Below are 16,191 nucleotides of genomic sequence, written 5' to 3'. Positions count from 1 at the left end.
TTCTCTTTCTTTCTTTAGCTCTTAGAATTTGACAAAGAGCTGTCTGTTTTTAAAGACAGACTGTATGAACTGGACATCTCGTTCCCTCCCAGGTAAGGAACGCCCACTTGCTAGATGAGCAGGTAACTTTTCTCCTTTCGGGGGACCTGTGTGCCCCTGTGCAAACCACGCCTCCTCCCACCCTTCCCACCACCCAAGAGCAATAAGCGATTCTTTTAAAGAAAATTTTTTTTTCGTTAAATATGCAAAGTACTGCCTTCTCGGATTAGCACTGGGGCCCCGAGAACTCTGGGCCCTGGGTCTCTCTGGGAACATCAGGATCTTGGGCAGTCTCTGTGTCGGGCGTGGGCTCTGGGTGGCTTTTCTCAGGTGTGGAAGCTTTTCTGGGCTTTCCTCTGCTGTTTACAGAATCTTGAGATGTGCAGCAGTGACAGCCCGTTCCCTCAGAGCAGCCTGGTGGACACAGCCCCACCGGCGCCCAGGGTCTTAGAGGGCCTGGGGCAGAGAGGAGCAGGCAGAGGGGGCCTTGGGAGCTGCGGCTGGACTGGGGGCTCAGCCAGCCTCCGTCACTGGGGCGGCCGTGCCAGGGAGGGCACCTCAAGGACATGGAGGCCCTATCATGGGATTCGTCCCCACTTCTCTCTCCTTTTTTAGATCCTGGGTGGAAATTCTCATCACTCTGGCATGTTCTGGGAAACTGTAACACAGGCATGGGAGTGTCCTGGGGACACGTGGCACCCTGTCATCAGACAGAATAGCTCTGCTCCTAGAACAGGCTCAAAAACCAGACAGTCTTTCATGCATGCTCCGTGAGGGGCCCCCCATCCCTGCACCACATTCAGCAGTCACACGTGTGAAGGCTGGCAGAGGACCCTCCAGTCCAGCACACGGGACTTCCAGCTGCTCGTGGGAATGGGCTGGTGCCCCTCTGACCTCAGGGTCCAGGCTCTGGCCAAGGGGGCTGCGGCGTGAGTTGTAGGGGGAAGACTGGTAGGGACGGTGAGTCTGGGACAGCCAGGAACACAGCAGGACCAGAGGCGCATCCCCAGTGGTTCCCATCCATGGACTGACCAAGGGTGTCCCTCTCGGAGCCCCAACCCTGCTTCACAGGTCATCACCTGCAGTCAGATGCACGTCAGGTCCGCCTGAGGTCCAAAGAGGTTCTGAGGGTTTGTGAGCCTGCCTCTCCCTGGGTGTGGTAGGCCGGATGTCCTGAATGGCAGCCCCTGTTGGAGAAACTCGAGGATCTCCTTTTTGGGCTTTGCTGAGCTGGAGAGGACGGAGGCCTGGGGACCCTCTTGGGCAGAGGCTACGACCCTGTGGACACATGGACCCTGCACTGGCGTCTGCTTCTTGAGTTTCTCTTAAACCTTGCCGCCTTGCATGTCACTTGGGCACAGACTACGGAAGATGCCAGTAGGACGTGTTCAAGGCCAGAGCCCACGGGACCTGGTGGCCAGTGCCCCAGGGCGTGCGAGCAGCAAGCCCGCCACCAACACGGACAGCAGAGAGATTCGCCTACCTATACCCGAACCCGTCAAGAGTCTGGAAGGACAAGTCAGCCCTCACCCACGTCGGGTAATGGGGTCCTGGCTTGGGGGTCCCTGGACTGATGTTACCTGGTGAAGAAAGCACAGGCCTCCCTGGGGTGGTGGCGGTGACTTAGCCACAGCCATGAAACCCTGCCTACTTGTTGGGTCCTCTGCGCCCCCAGACAAGAGAACGTGGTGACCTGGTGCCATGGGGGAGGCGCTCGAGAAAGCTGCCTGTGTGTGTTGGGCATCAGGGTACCTCCGACCGTGTTCCCCAGGACTCCTTAGGTGGGCTGTATGCACAGGGGGGTCACCCTGCCCTCCTCGAGGTCCGTGAGGTGCCAGACACAGCTGCTGCGCACAAATCTCCGCGGGGATCGCTTGGCTCAGGCGGTGGGAAAATGGCCCAGACCTGTGCCTGCCCCGTCCTGTGTGCCGTGGCCACAGAGACCCGTGACAGGGCTCTGACCTGGGCTGTGCAGGTTGCGTCGGCGAGACCCAGAAGTCCTGGGAGCCTGTAGGAGCAGAGTACTCACCCTGGCTGGGGACAGGAGTGGTGACAGGAGGGGACGCCGAGGTCTTACCAGTCCTGGTTTCACAGGTGCAAAAACTGGCTGGTTAAGTCATCAAATACTTTCTCTTTAATGAGGAAGTAAGAGTGTAATTCCTCGGAGGAAAGGTGGAAGCTTTCTAACCAAACCAGCATCGCTCGACCACCAGAGCCCAGCTTCCAGAGACCCTAGTGAGCTGCCGGGTCACCACGCCTCCCCCGCCGCCAAGGCCACCAACCCTCCCCCTCCAAGCCTGCCATCCCAGTCACCCACCCCTCCCCTGCTGTTCGGGTCACACCCTCCCCCACTGCCTGGATCACACCAGGCCCCCTCCTTTGACTGTCTTGTCTTTGGAAACAAGGCCTGTGACCAGAGCCCCAGGGGTGGTCATGTGGGGTTTGGAGAGCCGCCCCAGACTGTGGGAGTTTACACAGCGGCAAAGTCCAGGAAAAGGACAAGTGATGAGGGCTGATCAGGGGCTTGGTACCTGCTGGATATTTGCTGATGGTACCGTGAGATAAGTGGTCAGGCCTGCTGTGTGTGCACATGTGGGTGTGCACGTGTGTGTGCATAGCGGTGTGTGAGCTCACGTGCAGATGTGTATGCGTGTGTGGGCATGTACGCATGTACACAGGGATGTATATCCCCCTGTGCACTGTGTAGCCCCATGGGCCGGTGAGCATGTAGGTGTGAGTCACATGCATGTATGTGCATGTGTATGCAGAGCGTATGTGCGTGGGTTGCACGTGTGTATAGAGTCTGCGCATGCCTGGCTGTCTGCATGGGTTTGGGTGTATGTCCACGGGGCGTGTGGACGTGTTCATACAGACTCGGTGCACGCATGGCTGCGTGTGTGCACTTCTGGGTATTGGGTGTGTGCGTGCATCATAGTGTGGGTACGGGTTGTGTGTGTGTGTATGCATGGGTGCGAGTGAGGCACACGTGTGCATGCCCATGTGTGTGTGTGCGTGTGCACAAGTGTGCACGCGGGAGTGTGTCCACATGGAGTCTGCGCATCTGGCGTGCATGCGTGTGGGGGGTGTGCACCCAGGCATGCATGTGCAGGCGTGTACTTGGACATGTGTTGCCTGGGTGTGTGCACGGGTGTGTGTGTGTTGCCGGGGTGTGTGAACAGCCCAGAAGACCTCACCCCACACATCTCCATTTTGAGAGAACGTCTTTTCACTTTGGGGGCTGCTCTGCGTCAGCCGTCCATCAAGGCACCCTGTGTGTTCTCCGTGGCCCCGGTGGCACTCGAGTGTGTGTTGGGACAGACTTCTGCTCCCTTCTCGCTGCCAGGCTCCCGGGACTTTTTGGAAGGGGGCTGAGCCCGTGGGGCCGTGGCTGCCTCAGGCTGCCCTGCGTCTGGTCTCGGTGAGGCCTCAGAAACCGGGACCGCGGGGCTCGTCATCCGAGGGCATCCACCTGGTCCGGGGAGCACGGTGGGAACGCGGGCCCGGGGCGGCCGCTCCTGGTTTTCAGAGCCTTTCTGCCCTCTGTCCACGTGGTGAGGGCCTCGCACACAGATGGCACAGGCTGGGCCTCCCTGAAGGCCCCTCCCATAGCACCGCGCAGAGCGGGACAGTCCCCTGGGGCGGCGTGCCAAGACCAGAGCCGGCCCAGGCAGTGGGTTTCGGTGTGTGTCAGCACAGCGCACCTGTGAGCCCACAGACATTCGTCAGTAGATGGGCTTTGTTGGGAGAGAGAACTTCACAGAGACATCGGTCACCGTTCCCCACCAGCTAACAGAACCTCACTCCCAACGGACTAGAGCTTAATGCCATAATTTGCTAGAAAAGGTGCTAATACTTCAGATGTTAATGGAGCTGTCAGCTCTCTTCTTCTCCACTGAGGGCTCAGCGTGATGGCACCTTCATGAGAGTGACCGCCCAGGGCTGGCGGTCAGGAAGCAGAGTGCCACCGGCCTGGCTGGAATGGGCCCAACCGGAGGGCCCAGCCCTGCGCTCCATGGTGGCACTGTCCCCACTAGCAGGCCAGGGACAGCACCCACCCCCAGATGCCGGTCTGTGATGCCAGATGGTGTGTCCCTGGGCCCCCAGCGGCTCACCATGAGCACGAGCTGCTACGTGTCTGTGACCCGCTCGTTTCTGGCTGCTGGAAGGGGTCTTTTGCCCACATGCACACTGGCCACATCACCAGCCGGGCCTTAGAACGCCAGATGGTACACATGTTCCAGACGTTGGCACGTGCCGGACGACGCATCCCTTGGGGCCACTGAGCAGAGCACCGTTGACCGTGGCTCGTAGGGACCCGGGGCCCAGGCACGTCCTCCAAAGCTCTGAGTTTTCCTTGAAGGCTTGAATTTTGTCATTGACAACAAATACACTTGGATATCTACCTGGAGAGGGAAAATGACTCATTTCATCACTTCTTGAGAAAACTCCCCTCTGATGCTCGTCTGAGTGACAACGGTCTCTGCTTTTCTAGCAAAAACAAAGATACTCCACAGAAATGAGCTGGAACGACCACCAGCAGAGCGCGGTGTGTGTCCCTCTCATCCCTCCACACCTCGGAATGGCGTGCCTCCCAGGCTGGGCAGTCTGTGCAGTGGCCATGGGTTTCTTAGTGTGATGCCCACCAAGGTCCTCCGTGCCGCAGGCCACTGCTTCTGTCCCGCCCGCGCAACTGCAGCGCCGGGAGGGCGGCACACGGTGTGTCAGGGGGATTGTACCTTCCAGCCCTGCCTGGAAGGGAGCCAGGGACCCCGGGGCTCCGCATGGCACACTCCAAGGCCGCCAGAACCTGGAAGGAGCCAGAACGTGCACGATGGCGGGATGGGTTCTCGCTGTTGGAGGAGAGCGTCACACAATGGTGGGCACCACAGACTGCGTCCTGCGAGCAGATCTGAAGTCACACTGTGCCTGAGGGGAGCCACGCGTGGGTGCCGCCCGCCCTCCCGCATTCGTGGGACCAGTTGGCGGCTCTGGGGTCACGATCCTTGACTTTCCAGGCAGTGGCAGAAGGGTTGGCAGGGTCCGTAGGTGTTGTGCGGTGAGTACGTGGGCCCTGCCCCTGCGCGACACTGTGCGAAGTCGATTGCAAGCAGAGGAAAACGGGAAAGGCCTGGATCTGCTCCTCAAAGCTCTCGCAGGAATTTGCTTATTTAGGGACAGCTGGACGGGGACAGTCAGTCACATGTTCCCAAAGGCAGACAACATCCACGGCGGGAAGGAGACCTTTTTACCGAGCAAACGGATTACACAATAGGACGAAGTCGTAGCTTTTGAAAAGGATGAAAGTTAAACGTGCTGCGGGGCCTGCGGGGGGCCGGCTGTCCCCATGGGGCATTCGGTTTTCCGTTAAGGGTTAAAGGCTCTTTTCAACTTTGTTCTGGGCCGTTACCTCAACTCCAGCCGCCCGTGGTTCCTGTCTGCCGTGATGTGTCGGGTTGTGACGTTAGGACGAGAAGGGGGCACAGTCTGCTGACTGCCAGGCCTGGGGTTGGGAAGGAGCCAGGACGTCTGTCTGTCCCGCTGGCCGCGGGGTCCTGGTTGCACGTGGCCCGCACCGGGGCGTGGGTGGGCCTCAGAGGGTGGGCACGGCGGAGGTGAGCTGCTCGGGAAAGCCCGCCGCGGGGCGCAGGGCCGTGCCCAGGGCCGGGGTGGTCCTTGCCGCCGACCCCTCCCCCGGGCGGCTCAGTGCTGCCGCGGCGCTGCTCATTTGGCCCAACCGTCCTTCGGGCTCCTCCCCTGTCTTTTCCAGGAATGTCAGTAACGGGCGGCGTCTGGGGACGCCGGGGTCCCGAGTGTTCTTGCTCTGACAGGCCCTGTCAACAGCGCCGCGCCCGGGGTCTGCGGACACATGCAGGCGCTGCCCTCCGGCGGGGCTCCAAGGAGCGGCTTCCGTCCCGGGGCAGCCCCTGCCCTGCCACCCGCGCTGGGGAGAGCAGGTGCACAGTGCCGGTCAGGCTGGTGGTTCACCTCCGGTTTCCTCCTGCGCCGGCGGCCCCACCCGCGGCCGGCCCTGTTGACGCAGGCTGGCACACACAGCCGGGCTTTGTGCCTCCCAGGCTGTGGTGTCGAGGGCCGCGTGCTTGAGGACAGGTGGGCGATCGTTACTTTATCACCGGCGGTTACGGCAGCTCTCCCCCACCGTGGGAGCGTGGGCTGGGTGCTCGTCCCGGGTCCCCAGCCTGCCAGGGTCTGCTTTCAGGTAAGCGTGCGGGCACGGCGGGCGTCCGTCACTGTACGATCGGGAGGGGTGCGGACTGCAGACCCGCAGTGTTGGGCCCGGTGCCCTGTGCTTGCCGATGGGGCCCACGCGTCTGCTGTGGGAGGAAGGACAGGGTGCCGCCCGGCCCCCTCCTCCGGCCCTGGGGCTATGGGGGGAGGGTAGTGTACCCACCAGCAGGACATCTCGGGACCGGCCGCTTTCTCCTTCCGAGTCAGCTGTGTTCACACTGGCCTGTGGCAGTGGGTCCTGCCGGCACGATGGGCTGGGGCCCGCCGAGGGGTCTCCTGTCATCTCCGCAGCATCAGGGGCATAGCTGAGCGTTGCAGGTGGCATCTGAGCACGTGGCCTTCGTCCCGTTTCCGGGCTGCACCTGAGCCTGGACGACTGGCTATCGCCTGGCAGAGGGCCCCCACCCAGCAGCTGCCCACCCATGGCCGCCCTCACCCCTGACCTCTGCCCCCAGCCAGGGCTCTCGTCCCATGACTCAGCACGTTGTCTGGAAACTGGGGTTGATCCGTGTGGACGCTCACAGGCAGCACGTTCCGGAAACAGTCTGCCGCCCGCCTGGGCACGTTTCCCAGGCAAGGTTGCGCGTGCAAGGCCAGCAGTCCCGGCGGGCCGGTGTCACTCCCTCACGGTCACAGCTGGGCTGGGCGGCCCCACTTTCCCTGCAGAGGACCTCTCTGTCCACGCAGGATGCCGTTAGATGGGGGGCTGGGTCGGTTTTGTTTTTAAGCATTTATGCTGCTTTGAGTCTTTAATCGAGTGAAGCGGTGACTCCTGAGAGGTGGGGACCCTCGGCCCCTGTTTCTGGTGAACCTGGGGGACCCCCGGTGGGACGGGGCGAGGCCGGGAGCCATTTGCTCCGGACAGCGTCATGTTCTACAGAGCCTGATAGTTGCCGCAGGATGTGGGCCTTGAGGCCCCAGAGCAGCGATCGGGCCAGGGTCCCCACAGACCAGGTGCCGCCGCCGCCCGTCTCTCCCCAGCAGCGAGCGACGGGGAAGCGAAGCGGAGAACAAGCTTATTATAATAATGTAATTATAATTCTACTATATAATCTGGAATGGACCTAGAAGCAGATTTTTACAAGGAGTAGTTGAGACCCTAGGATGGCTCCGCGAGACGCAGCCCGGACACACAGACACGTCGCCGCGCTGGCGTGGACGCAGCAGCCACCGCGACACGCCTGCCCTGCCGGCTCGCTCTGAGGTCCACAGCCACCACTTCAGTCAGTGCCAGCGCGTGCACTTGGGGCGAGGCCAGCGGTTCTCAGGGACTGAGGAGGCCCGCCGGCCCACAGGGTGGTCCCAGGGCGTTCTGGAAATAGGAGGAAGCTGCCCGGAGGGGGCCTGCTGGCGGCACCCCACACACTTCTTGCCCACACTTGTGTCACTTGCCTATTGGGGGGTTAGCTGTGGTGACTCTTCCCCAGGCGACCGTCAGGGCCTCTCCCAGGGGCTAAGCCGTGTTGGGGGGTGGGAAGGGGCACCTGGGTGGCCAGAGCAGCGAGTCCGGGACAGTCCCAGGCCATGCCACAGCGATGAACCCATGGCCCGGGCACCAGGCACTTGCCAAGACCAGATGCTATGGTGGGGCAGGCTTGGGTCGGGGCGTGGGGAGGGGGCGCGGGGAGAAGGCGTGCACCTGCGTCAGACCCCCACTTCCAGAGGCTCCCCTGGAGCCATGAGGGGACATCTGGGTGAGAGTCGCACAGCGGCACCCCTGCATTCTCGGGCCACGCGCTTGGCCACCCCCAGGACACAGGTGGGGAAGGAGGCCCGTCTGTCCGCTGACCACGTCCAAAACTAAAACCACAATGTCCTAGATGATGCCACTGGTTTGTCCCAAGATCCACTGCAGCTAAAATTCAAGTGAGAACTTGGATCGCGGGTTTGACTCTGCATTCTGGAAACTTACCTACATGGTTTCCTTGCCTCCATGGCGCTGGCCACTCTGCGTGCGTGGGAAGAGCCACACGGCCCTCCCCGGGGCCTCTGGGGACAGTGGGAGGTGGGGCCGCAGCCGGACGCTGACCAGGCGCCCTTGTGTCCCCCCAGCTACCCGTACAGCGAGGAGTCCGGCCAGGGCCAGCGGTACATGAACACCCGATGCCCCGCGTGGTGCGACCGCGTCCTCATGTCCCCGTCTGCCAGGGAGCTGATTCTGAAGGTAAGGGCCACAGTCGCCCCGGAACCAGCCACCGACGAGGTGGGCCCTCGGACGGGCCCAGATGTCGTCCTGCAATGGGTCCTCGGCCACTTGAGACCCAGCACCCGGGCCCGAGGGCCCCCAGGACACCTGCTGCCTTTCTGAACCCACAACATGCATTCGCAGTCACCAGCTAGTGCTTCCAGAATTGTTACGGTTTACTGGGTCCTCGGGAATCAAATGTGCTCTTGTCCACAAACGCGCTGACGTAAAGCGCGTGAACACACGGGTCCTTACTTCCCCGAGTTGTGAATCAAGAGCCTAATTCACATCTGGGCTCAAGGTGGTAAAAACAAACGGGGATGTTCACCCTGCACTGGGGCTTGGGTCGCCAGGTCTCCTGTGGCCTGCTCATTTCCCAGAATTCCAGTGCCCATACAGAAGGAGTGTGTCGGAAGAATCAGTGTCTGACTTGGTTTGGTCAACGAGAAACCCTGTGCAGGTGCATCGATCGATCCAGGGGGCGGGGTCACAGGCTGGTGCTCAGTGTTCAGAGAAGACGTCGGCATTTGGGGGACCCTAACTGACCTGAGCTTTGTCTGTTTTAGGTTCCAGTCCCCACCCCCCACCAGGACCCCTTGGCTGGCCTTGGGCCACACTCTGAGTCCTCAGCCAGGGATTCAGAGCACAGTGGGCAGGAGGGGCCACAGCCAGGAGGGCAGAGCCCCCCACATGCCGCCCCAGCTCCTAGCCCTGCCGCGCACACACCCTTTGCCCCGTACTCAGTGGGCACCTGCCGGCCTCTCCAGCGAGGGCCCAGCCATCCGTGTTCTTTCCTGAGCCCAGAGCACTGTGGGCACATGGGGAGGGGCCAGCGGGGGGCCTGGGCTGGAGATGGAGCCTTCGCTGGGTCTGCACAAGCTCACTCGTCAGTGCTCCTGCCCCTGCACTATGTGTAGGGCCTGCTCCCGCCTGGGACACCCTCACACCCAGGGCCCACTGCTGGGGCAGCCCCTGGGGCCACTTCCCCATGGGGCTCCCCGGCTGACGCTACACTGGGCGTGGACCACGCGTGCGCAGACCCTGGGAGCCTGCCTGGCACCCGGCCTTGGACATAGCCCTGCCCTCTCTGCTGGGCCCGCTCGCTGGCGCTCTGGCGACGGCCGTGTGTGGTCCCACGGTGGCTCAGCCTCGCACGCCTGCCGGCCTGAGCACATGTGGTGTGCTGGGTGCACAGCCACAGCCAGAATGGGGCCCCCAGGGGCAGAGAAGAGACAAGCACCATGTGCAGGGGAGGCACCCGCGCCCAAGGAAACGGCATTTTGCAGGAAAGTCTTGGGTGCAGGTGGCCGAGTTGAACACGTGCAGTGTCTGGCGCAGCCCAGGGGTGGGGGTGGTTCCCCGGGGACCGTCTCAGGCTCATTCACGTCTTGGAGCTTCAGACGCGGTGGGGCCAGAGCGGGAGGTGAGGGCCTCCCCTCCCCCTGCCCCTGCCCATGGCCCCCAGGCCCTCCCCGGGGGCCGCGGGCGGAGCCGGGCCTCATCCATCATGGCACGCTCCGCTACCTCGTCATCATGTCCCGTTCTGCTTCCCCGGCCCTAAAACAGCCGCGGTGGCGGGCGGCTGTCGTTTGTTTATGTCTCAAGATTATGCAGCTGGAAATCCACAATTTTATGCTGCCGCTGTAAATTACCGTGCTGCGTTTGATGAATGCCCCCACTTCCGCGAGGCAGCCTTGCGGTCGTGAGCGATGGGAAGTGCTCGCGCAGGCGGTGCCGAAGCTTGTTTTCATACTTTCTGGCAGGCGACCGCGCTGGAAAGTGAATCTGACCTTAAGCTTCCTACTGCATTAAAGATAATTCAGTTTTAACTTCATAGTCTCGAGCTCCAGCTGCGGATGGAACCATCCGGCCCGGTCGGAGCTGACTGACGGCCATGGGGGACCCTTCACAGTCGCACCCGAAAAGCCGGCGTCTGTGCGGAGCCCGGGACAGAGCCTCCGGGAGGGAGGGGCCGGTGCGCGGGCCGGTGCGCGGGGCCGGTACTTAACGTGCACCGTGCTCGGTGCAGAGGCGTCTGCTCTCAGCACAGTTCTGGGCTGATGGAACCGGCTGTCAAAACAAGCATGAACAGGGCTACTGTGGCTGTGCGCCACTCGACTGTGCGGGGCGCGCCCGGGAAGAAGGCTCACGGCTGCTCTCGTCGCCCGAGTACAGGCCCTCTACCAGGGGCACGTGCCAGAGGACAGCTTGGGGGGCCCCCGCCTGACTCCTGTCTGGAAGCAGGAAAAGCCAGGGCCTCCCAGGACTTCCAGAACTTTGTGCCTGCTGGCTGGGGGCTCCCTCTGAGATGCTGGCCGGAGACCTGCTGGCAGGTGGCAGGGGTGGGTGGCGGGTCGCTCGGGCTCCCTGAGGAAGCCCCGCCATCCCCACCTTCCCACGCGGGTCTCTCTGTTTGCTTTTCCAGTCGGAGAGCGAGGAGAAGGTTGTCACCTACGACCACATCGGGCCCAACGTCTGCATGGGAGACCACAAGGTGACGTGTTCATGCTGCGTATGGCTGGAAGGTGGGGGGCGCGGGCCAGACTGGGGCTCCTCCTAAGGCCACACAGCACTTGCCGAGTTGGTCTGGGTTTACTGAATTGCAGTAAAATACCGCGAGGTAGGCAGGTCGGTAAAGAAGGCGGAAAAGACTGGTCACAGTAGAATAAAATACAGAATTTTACTATTTGTAACAAAATACCGCCTACAGCCGGTGATTTCCGAAGATCGTTTTTCCAGTGTGCACGTGGGACCCTGTGACGGCCTCACGGCAGCGAGCACGGGTGCTGCCCTTCGGGGTGGACACCGAGTGTTCGTGTGGGGATGTGCTTGGTCCACAGGGCGCCCCGCAGCCTCACAGAGGCCAATGCCCGCCCGTCTTACCTCCAGGCAAATGGGAGACGTCCGCACTATCCCATGGGCAGGGCCTCCAGGCAATGACCCCTGGGCACCTCCCCCGGCACGGGCACCCAGTGGGAGCGCACCGGGCCGGCACTCTGTCCTTCCCCGGTGCGGGGTTTGCGCAGTCGTCTGCGTGAGCGCCCGCCCGGAAGTCCTGCCCTTCCTGGAAGTCGAGCACAGCTCCAGTCGGAGGGTGCCGGCGTCCCGCACACAAGGCCGGCGGGGAGGGCAGGATCTGGAGTCGGGGGGTCAGGGCCGGCGTGTGGCCGTGAGGTCTGACTCCTGTCTTCTCCTGCCGCAGCCCGTGTTCCTGGCCTTCCGCATCGCGCCCGGGGCAGGTAAACCTCACGCCCATGTGCACAAGTGTTGTGTCGTGCAGTGACGTGTGGTAAATATGACTCCTTCCCTTGGCTTCACCTTTTCTCAGCTTTTCCTGGTGTGTTTGTTCCTTTAACGAGTGACCCATTCCACAGCAGGGAAGCGATGCCAGCGACACCAGAGGGCCCTTCGCGAGACCCCCCTGTAGCGCGAAGAGCCGTGGAAGTCCCGTCCATTGAAACCCGTCCTCCTGACAGCTGCGCCGGCAAACCCGCCCGCGCACCACCCGCTAGACGGCCGGCCCCACACTTCGCTTCAGCCTCCGGACTGTTCCGGAACAGCCTCACATACCTCACTGTCTTGTCGTTCATGTGACATTAAGTAGAAACATTGGGTTTTTGTAACAAGTCACCGTCCTGTTGCCAAACTCCATAGACCGGAGAGGGAGTCTGAGAGTTCAGAGTTTCCATTTCTAATCACTGTCAGCGTGGGAAGAGCTTCTCTGGCGTGGGAACCCCACAGGTGTCCCACGTCCCCTCTGCCAGCCGGAGGAGTGCCTGGGGCTGAGGTGACAGGCACGGGCTCTCTGCGGCTCAGGCAGTGTGGCCACTGTGGGGAGAGCAGGGCCTGGTCTTCGCCTCTGGCGGCCCCCTTCCGTGTTATTTACTGCCGTGTTACATGGTTTTAGAATCACACTGCAGCTGCTTTCCATTTTTATATATATAAATATATATAAATATATACTTTTTAAAAATAATTTATAAATCTTACCAAAACTTATGCTAAATATACTTTCCAGGATGAATGCTTGCGAGGGTCCTGTCGGCAGGTGGGGTGGAGGCTAGGAGTTCAGGGACGTGCACGTCCGCACAGACCCATCGGGCCAGGTGCCCGCGCGGTGCCATCCCGGGGGCCGTGGACCACAGCACGTCTCCACTTGCAGACCTTACTCCTATGCCTTTTCTTCTGTGTAATATTAAGAACCGAATGTGAAGTTTATAGCTAGCTCGGGTGTACCTTTGAAGAATTTTGTAAACTGTTTCGTCTTTTGTTACTGTTCTATGGTGCCAAGTGTTCTACATAAAACAATAATATCATGGGAGAAACAAAATAGGCTAGTCTGCTTCCGATAGAAACCGCTTTTAACACAGGCTGTCTGTAGATCTCTTAAGAGAAGCAAAACCGTGAGTTTCCGTGGCCGCCGCGGCCAGCCTCCGGGACACCCCGCTGCGACCCTGTTCCCCCAGCACGAAGCACAGCATTACGAGCTCATGCGGAGCCTGCGGGTGGGACACAGCGTGTGTTTTATTGATCTGCTTTAGAACACTACACGACTCCTGGACTGGGGGGAGGCCTTAGATGCTCATTTTCGGGTAGATCACTACCGTTGCAAGCGATGGGGCATCCGCTTGCCGAATCCGTTCTGGCCGGTGCGGCCGGCTGGGGGCCGTGGCCGCTCTGCTCTGTCCACGCGCCCCACGGCAGGCCCACCCCACAGCTTCTGTGTAACGGGGTGTCAGCTGTTGGTCACTGTGGAGGCCTGTAGAAATGACCGCTCCGGTTCCTAAGCAATAAAATTGATCATGGTGAAAACAGTTCTGTGTCTTTGTTTCTCTGCCTTCCCCGTCCCATCTCCTTTGAAATGCTAAGTAACGGGAGGGCCCTCCTTTGTGGGCTGTGACTTTAGGTCGGGCTCACCAGAAATCCCGGAAGGTCCTGCTATCAGATGTGCTACACAAAACCAAGCCAGTAGTTAAGTGCAGAAAAATAATCTTTTGGATTTTTCAGTGTAGCAGTAACTAATGGGAATTGCCCCTCAGCATTTAAAGATGAGATTATAAAAATGCACTGCCTTCCGCAAAACTCTAAAACTGGAAATTCCTTTGCTCTTAACTTGAGCTGAGAGAATGCTTCACTGACAAAATACACTTCAGTATTGCTCCATTAAAAAGACCAGCCGGTGGCTCAAAAGAAATCTTTTTTTAAACTGAGGTGCGGCCACGTGGCATAGAACAGAAAACGTCAGGCTTTTCCGTTTGTAACATTTTCGACACTGCCTCCAAGGAGAAACCTTCTAGTAATGTAATCACTTCTTTTTAATTTTTAAAATTAGAGCTCGAGAGTTGGGCACAGTCGGTGCAACCACGCAGAGCACGAGCTCCACAGAGCCCCAGAGTGTGGAGAAGAGCTACTGGCCCATCCCTGCCGCGGGTGCGGGGCTGCCGAGGGCCTCCGGGTGGGAGGGAGAGGGAGTGCGCGCTGTCCTCCGAGGGCGGCCGGATTACTGGGGATTTCTCTCTGGCGTCCCGGTCTGAGTCAAACAGCAATTTCTGCAGATCAAAGACTATGGAACCGGGCTGCGGAGGAGCCTAAAATCTGCGAGCTTCGCGCTTAGCCCGCACTTGGAAACCTTTAGCTGCCAAGGCGTTTTAAGGTCTGCGTAATCAAATCCAACACCTCCGCGCGGGTCGCGGCGCCCAGCGGCGGCAGCCTAGGACCCGCCCCTCGCCCGCCCCGGGATTTCCGAAAAGAGAGTCGCGCGGGTGGGTGCTCACCTGCTGCGGACCTCCGCCACTGAGCTGGTCCCGCAGCCCGGGGGAGGGCGCAGGTAGGGGCGCAGGTGGGAGAGGGCGCCGCACCTGTCGCCGCGCGCGCACCTGCCGGCGCCGCGCCCCTGGCCCGCTGCGCTTCCGTCCGCGGCCATCGGCTCCGCTGGGCGCTCGCTGGCCTCAAGGCTCCTCCCGCGCTCCGGGGGCGGCCGAGGGGGTCTCCGAGCCGGGATCGCCCTTCCCCGCGCTGGGCCCTCGCTGTCCCCACGCTCCTGCGAGCTGCCGCTGCCCATGCCTGCAGACACGCGGGCCGGGGTCGCACCGCGCGTCTCGCCGCTAGCCCGGCTCCGCGGGGACTTAGGCTGGAGCAGGGGTAGGCAGGGACCCGCGGGGGAGGTGGGAACGGGGTTTTCGAGAAGGAAGACACACGCGGTGCAGCCTCGAGCCGCGGCTCCGCCGGGGACGTGTTAAATAATTTATTGATTATACAAAGTGATTCCGCCCGGGACGCGCGGCCCCGCGCCCTCCCGAGCCCGCGCCGGCCGCTTTATAACTTATTCTGTAAAAATATATATACACACGGGCGGGCGGCGGCGAGGGGCGCCGCCCACCCCGACCCTGGTTGCTCCGGCTGCCCCGTGCTCACAAGGCGTCCCCCGCGCCGCCGCCGCACGGGCTGACCAGCGCCAAGTTCGCGGGTTTGTGCTTCTTGAGCAGCCGCGTGATCTTCTCGTCGTCCGAGTTGGGGTCCAGGGGCCGGTTGTACTCGTCGTCGTCCTCCGCGTCCGAGCCGCCCACCTTCAGCTTCTCGGCGTCCGAGTCCTGCTTCTTCTTGGCCGACGCCATCTCCGCCGCGTGCCGCTTGCGCCACTTGGTCCGCCGGTTCTGGAACCACACCTGCGGCGGAGGGGGACGTCAGACGGCACCGCGGCCGCCCCCAACGCGAGACCCCGCCGCCCGCTGGACTTGCAGGGGCCGCGGAGGCCAGCACCCCGGCCGGGCCGCGGAGCAGCAGCGCCCCCGGGGCTGGGCCCGGGCAGGGCTGGCGGCCGAGCGCACACGGTTCGCTGGACGCGGGCGCCGAGGCGACTTGGCGCAGCGGGGCCCGCGGGAGGCCGCCCCGCACCAGCCGCTCACCTTGACCTGGCTCTCGGTCATGCCCAGGGAGTAGGCGAGGCGCGCGCGCTCCGGGCCCGCCAGGTACTTGGTCTGCTCGAAGGTCTTCTCCAGCGCAAAGATCTGCTGGCCCGAGAAGGTCGGCCGTGAGTGCTTCTTCTTGCCGTCCTTGTCCAGGACCCCGCCGCCCTGGGCTGCAGAGGAGGGCGGGTGAGCTCGGCCGGCCGCGCCGCGCCCCGCACCCCAGGCCCCGAGCCGCTCCCCGCACGCGCCACCTACCCGGGCCGGCCAGGCGCGGGTCCCTCCAGGGCGAGCCCTGCACCACGCCGGGCCAGAAGATGGGCGGGCGCCCGGGCAGCTCTGCCAGCGGCTTGGGATAGCCGCGCGCCACGGCCGCGGGCCCGAAGTAGACGCCGGCCGACGAGGCGAGCCCGTTGAGACGGGGCAGGCCGCCCAGGAGGCCGCCGCCCGCCGCGCCCACCGGCCGCCCCAGGATGTCGCTGATGCCGTGAGGGGTGCCGAGAGGCAGCTGCGCGCCCAGGCCGCCCAGCGCGGGCGCCTTGAAGCCGGCCGGGCCCTGCAGCGCGTACGGGAACAGCGACGTCTTCATCTCGGCCATGTTGTGCAGCGCGGCCAGCGGCGCGCTGCTCAGCACGAACGCGCCCGGCCGGTTAGCGTCCATGGGCGCCGCCGCCTCCGGCCCGGGCGCCCATCCGGGCCCCGCCGCCGCCGCCGCCGCCCGCGCCCGCCGGCCCAGGAAGTTTGCGCGCGGCCCGGGGCGCCGGCTGCAGCGGGGCGCTCGGGGCGCGGGCGCCGACGGCCCGGGGAGGCGCGAGG

At 62.4% G+C, this 16,191-nt stretch overlaps 2 protein-coding genes across 3 annotated transcripts in view; one reads left to right on the top strand and one right to left on the bottom strand.

Annotated features, from left to right (window-relative positions):
• The window catches only part of INPP5A (inositol polyphosphate-5-phosphatase A), a 166,431-nt gene extending 154,171 nt beyond the window's left edge, over nucleotides 1–12,260 (top strand). Inside the window, exons 12-16 of one of the 2 annotated variants that reach the window (XM_032882052.1) lie at nucleotides 19–92; nucleotides 8,338–8,449; nucleotides 10,896–10,964; nucleotides 11,673–11,709; nucleotides 11,848–12,260. In XM_032882052.1, the coding sequence (XP_032737943.1) occupies nucleotides 19–92; nucleotides 8,338–8,449; nucleotides 10,896–10,964; nucleotides 11,673–11,709; nucleotides 11,848–11,897 (342 nt within the window). In that variant the 3' untranslated portion in view covers nucleotides 11,898–12,260. Of the gene's footprint in view, nucleotides 1–18; nucleotides 93–8,337; nucleotides 8,450–10,895; nucleotides 10,965–11,672; nucleotides 11,760–11,847 lie in introns of both variants that reach the window. The other variant, XM_032882053.1, reaches the window with a different exon arrangement.
• Nucleotides 12,261–14,699: 2,439 nt separating this feature from the next.
• Nucleotides 14,700–16,082, bottom strand: NKX6-2 (NK6 homeobox 2). The gene is made up of 3 exons (XM_032882201.1): nucleotides 15,634–16,082; nucleotides 15,376–15,548; nucleotides 14,700–15,135 (listed from the first exon to the last, which is right to left on the bottom strand). Exons 1-3 carry the CDS (start codon nucleotides 16,034–16,036, stop codon nucleotides 14,881–14,883), a joined length of 831 nt encoding a protein of 276 aa, XP_032738092.1. The 5' UTR covers nucleotides 16,037–16,082; the 3' UTR covers nucleotides 14,700–14,880.
• Between the last annotated feature and the right edge of the window lie 109 nt (nucleotides 16,083–16,191).

The sequence above is a fragment of the Lontra canadensis genome, unplaced genomic scaffold, assembly GCF_010015895.1.
Source record: "Lontra canadensis isolate GAN:19392208 unplaced genomic scaffold, GSC_riverotter_1.0 scaffold79, whole genome shotgun sequence".
NCBI lineage: Eukaryota > Metazoa > Chordata > Mammalia > Carnivora > Mustelidae > Lontra > Lontra canadensis.
Note: the sequence above shows the minus strand (reverse complement) of the source record. Positions and strands in the feature narration are given on the sequence as shown.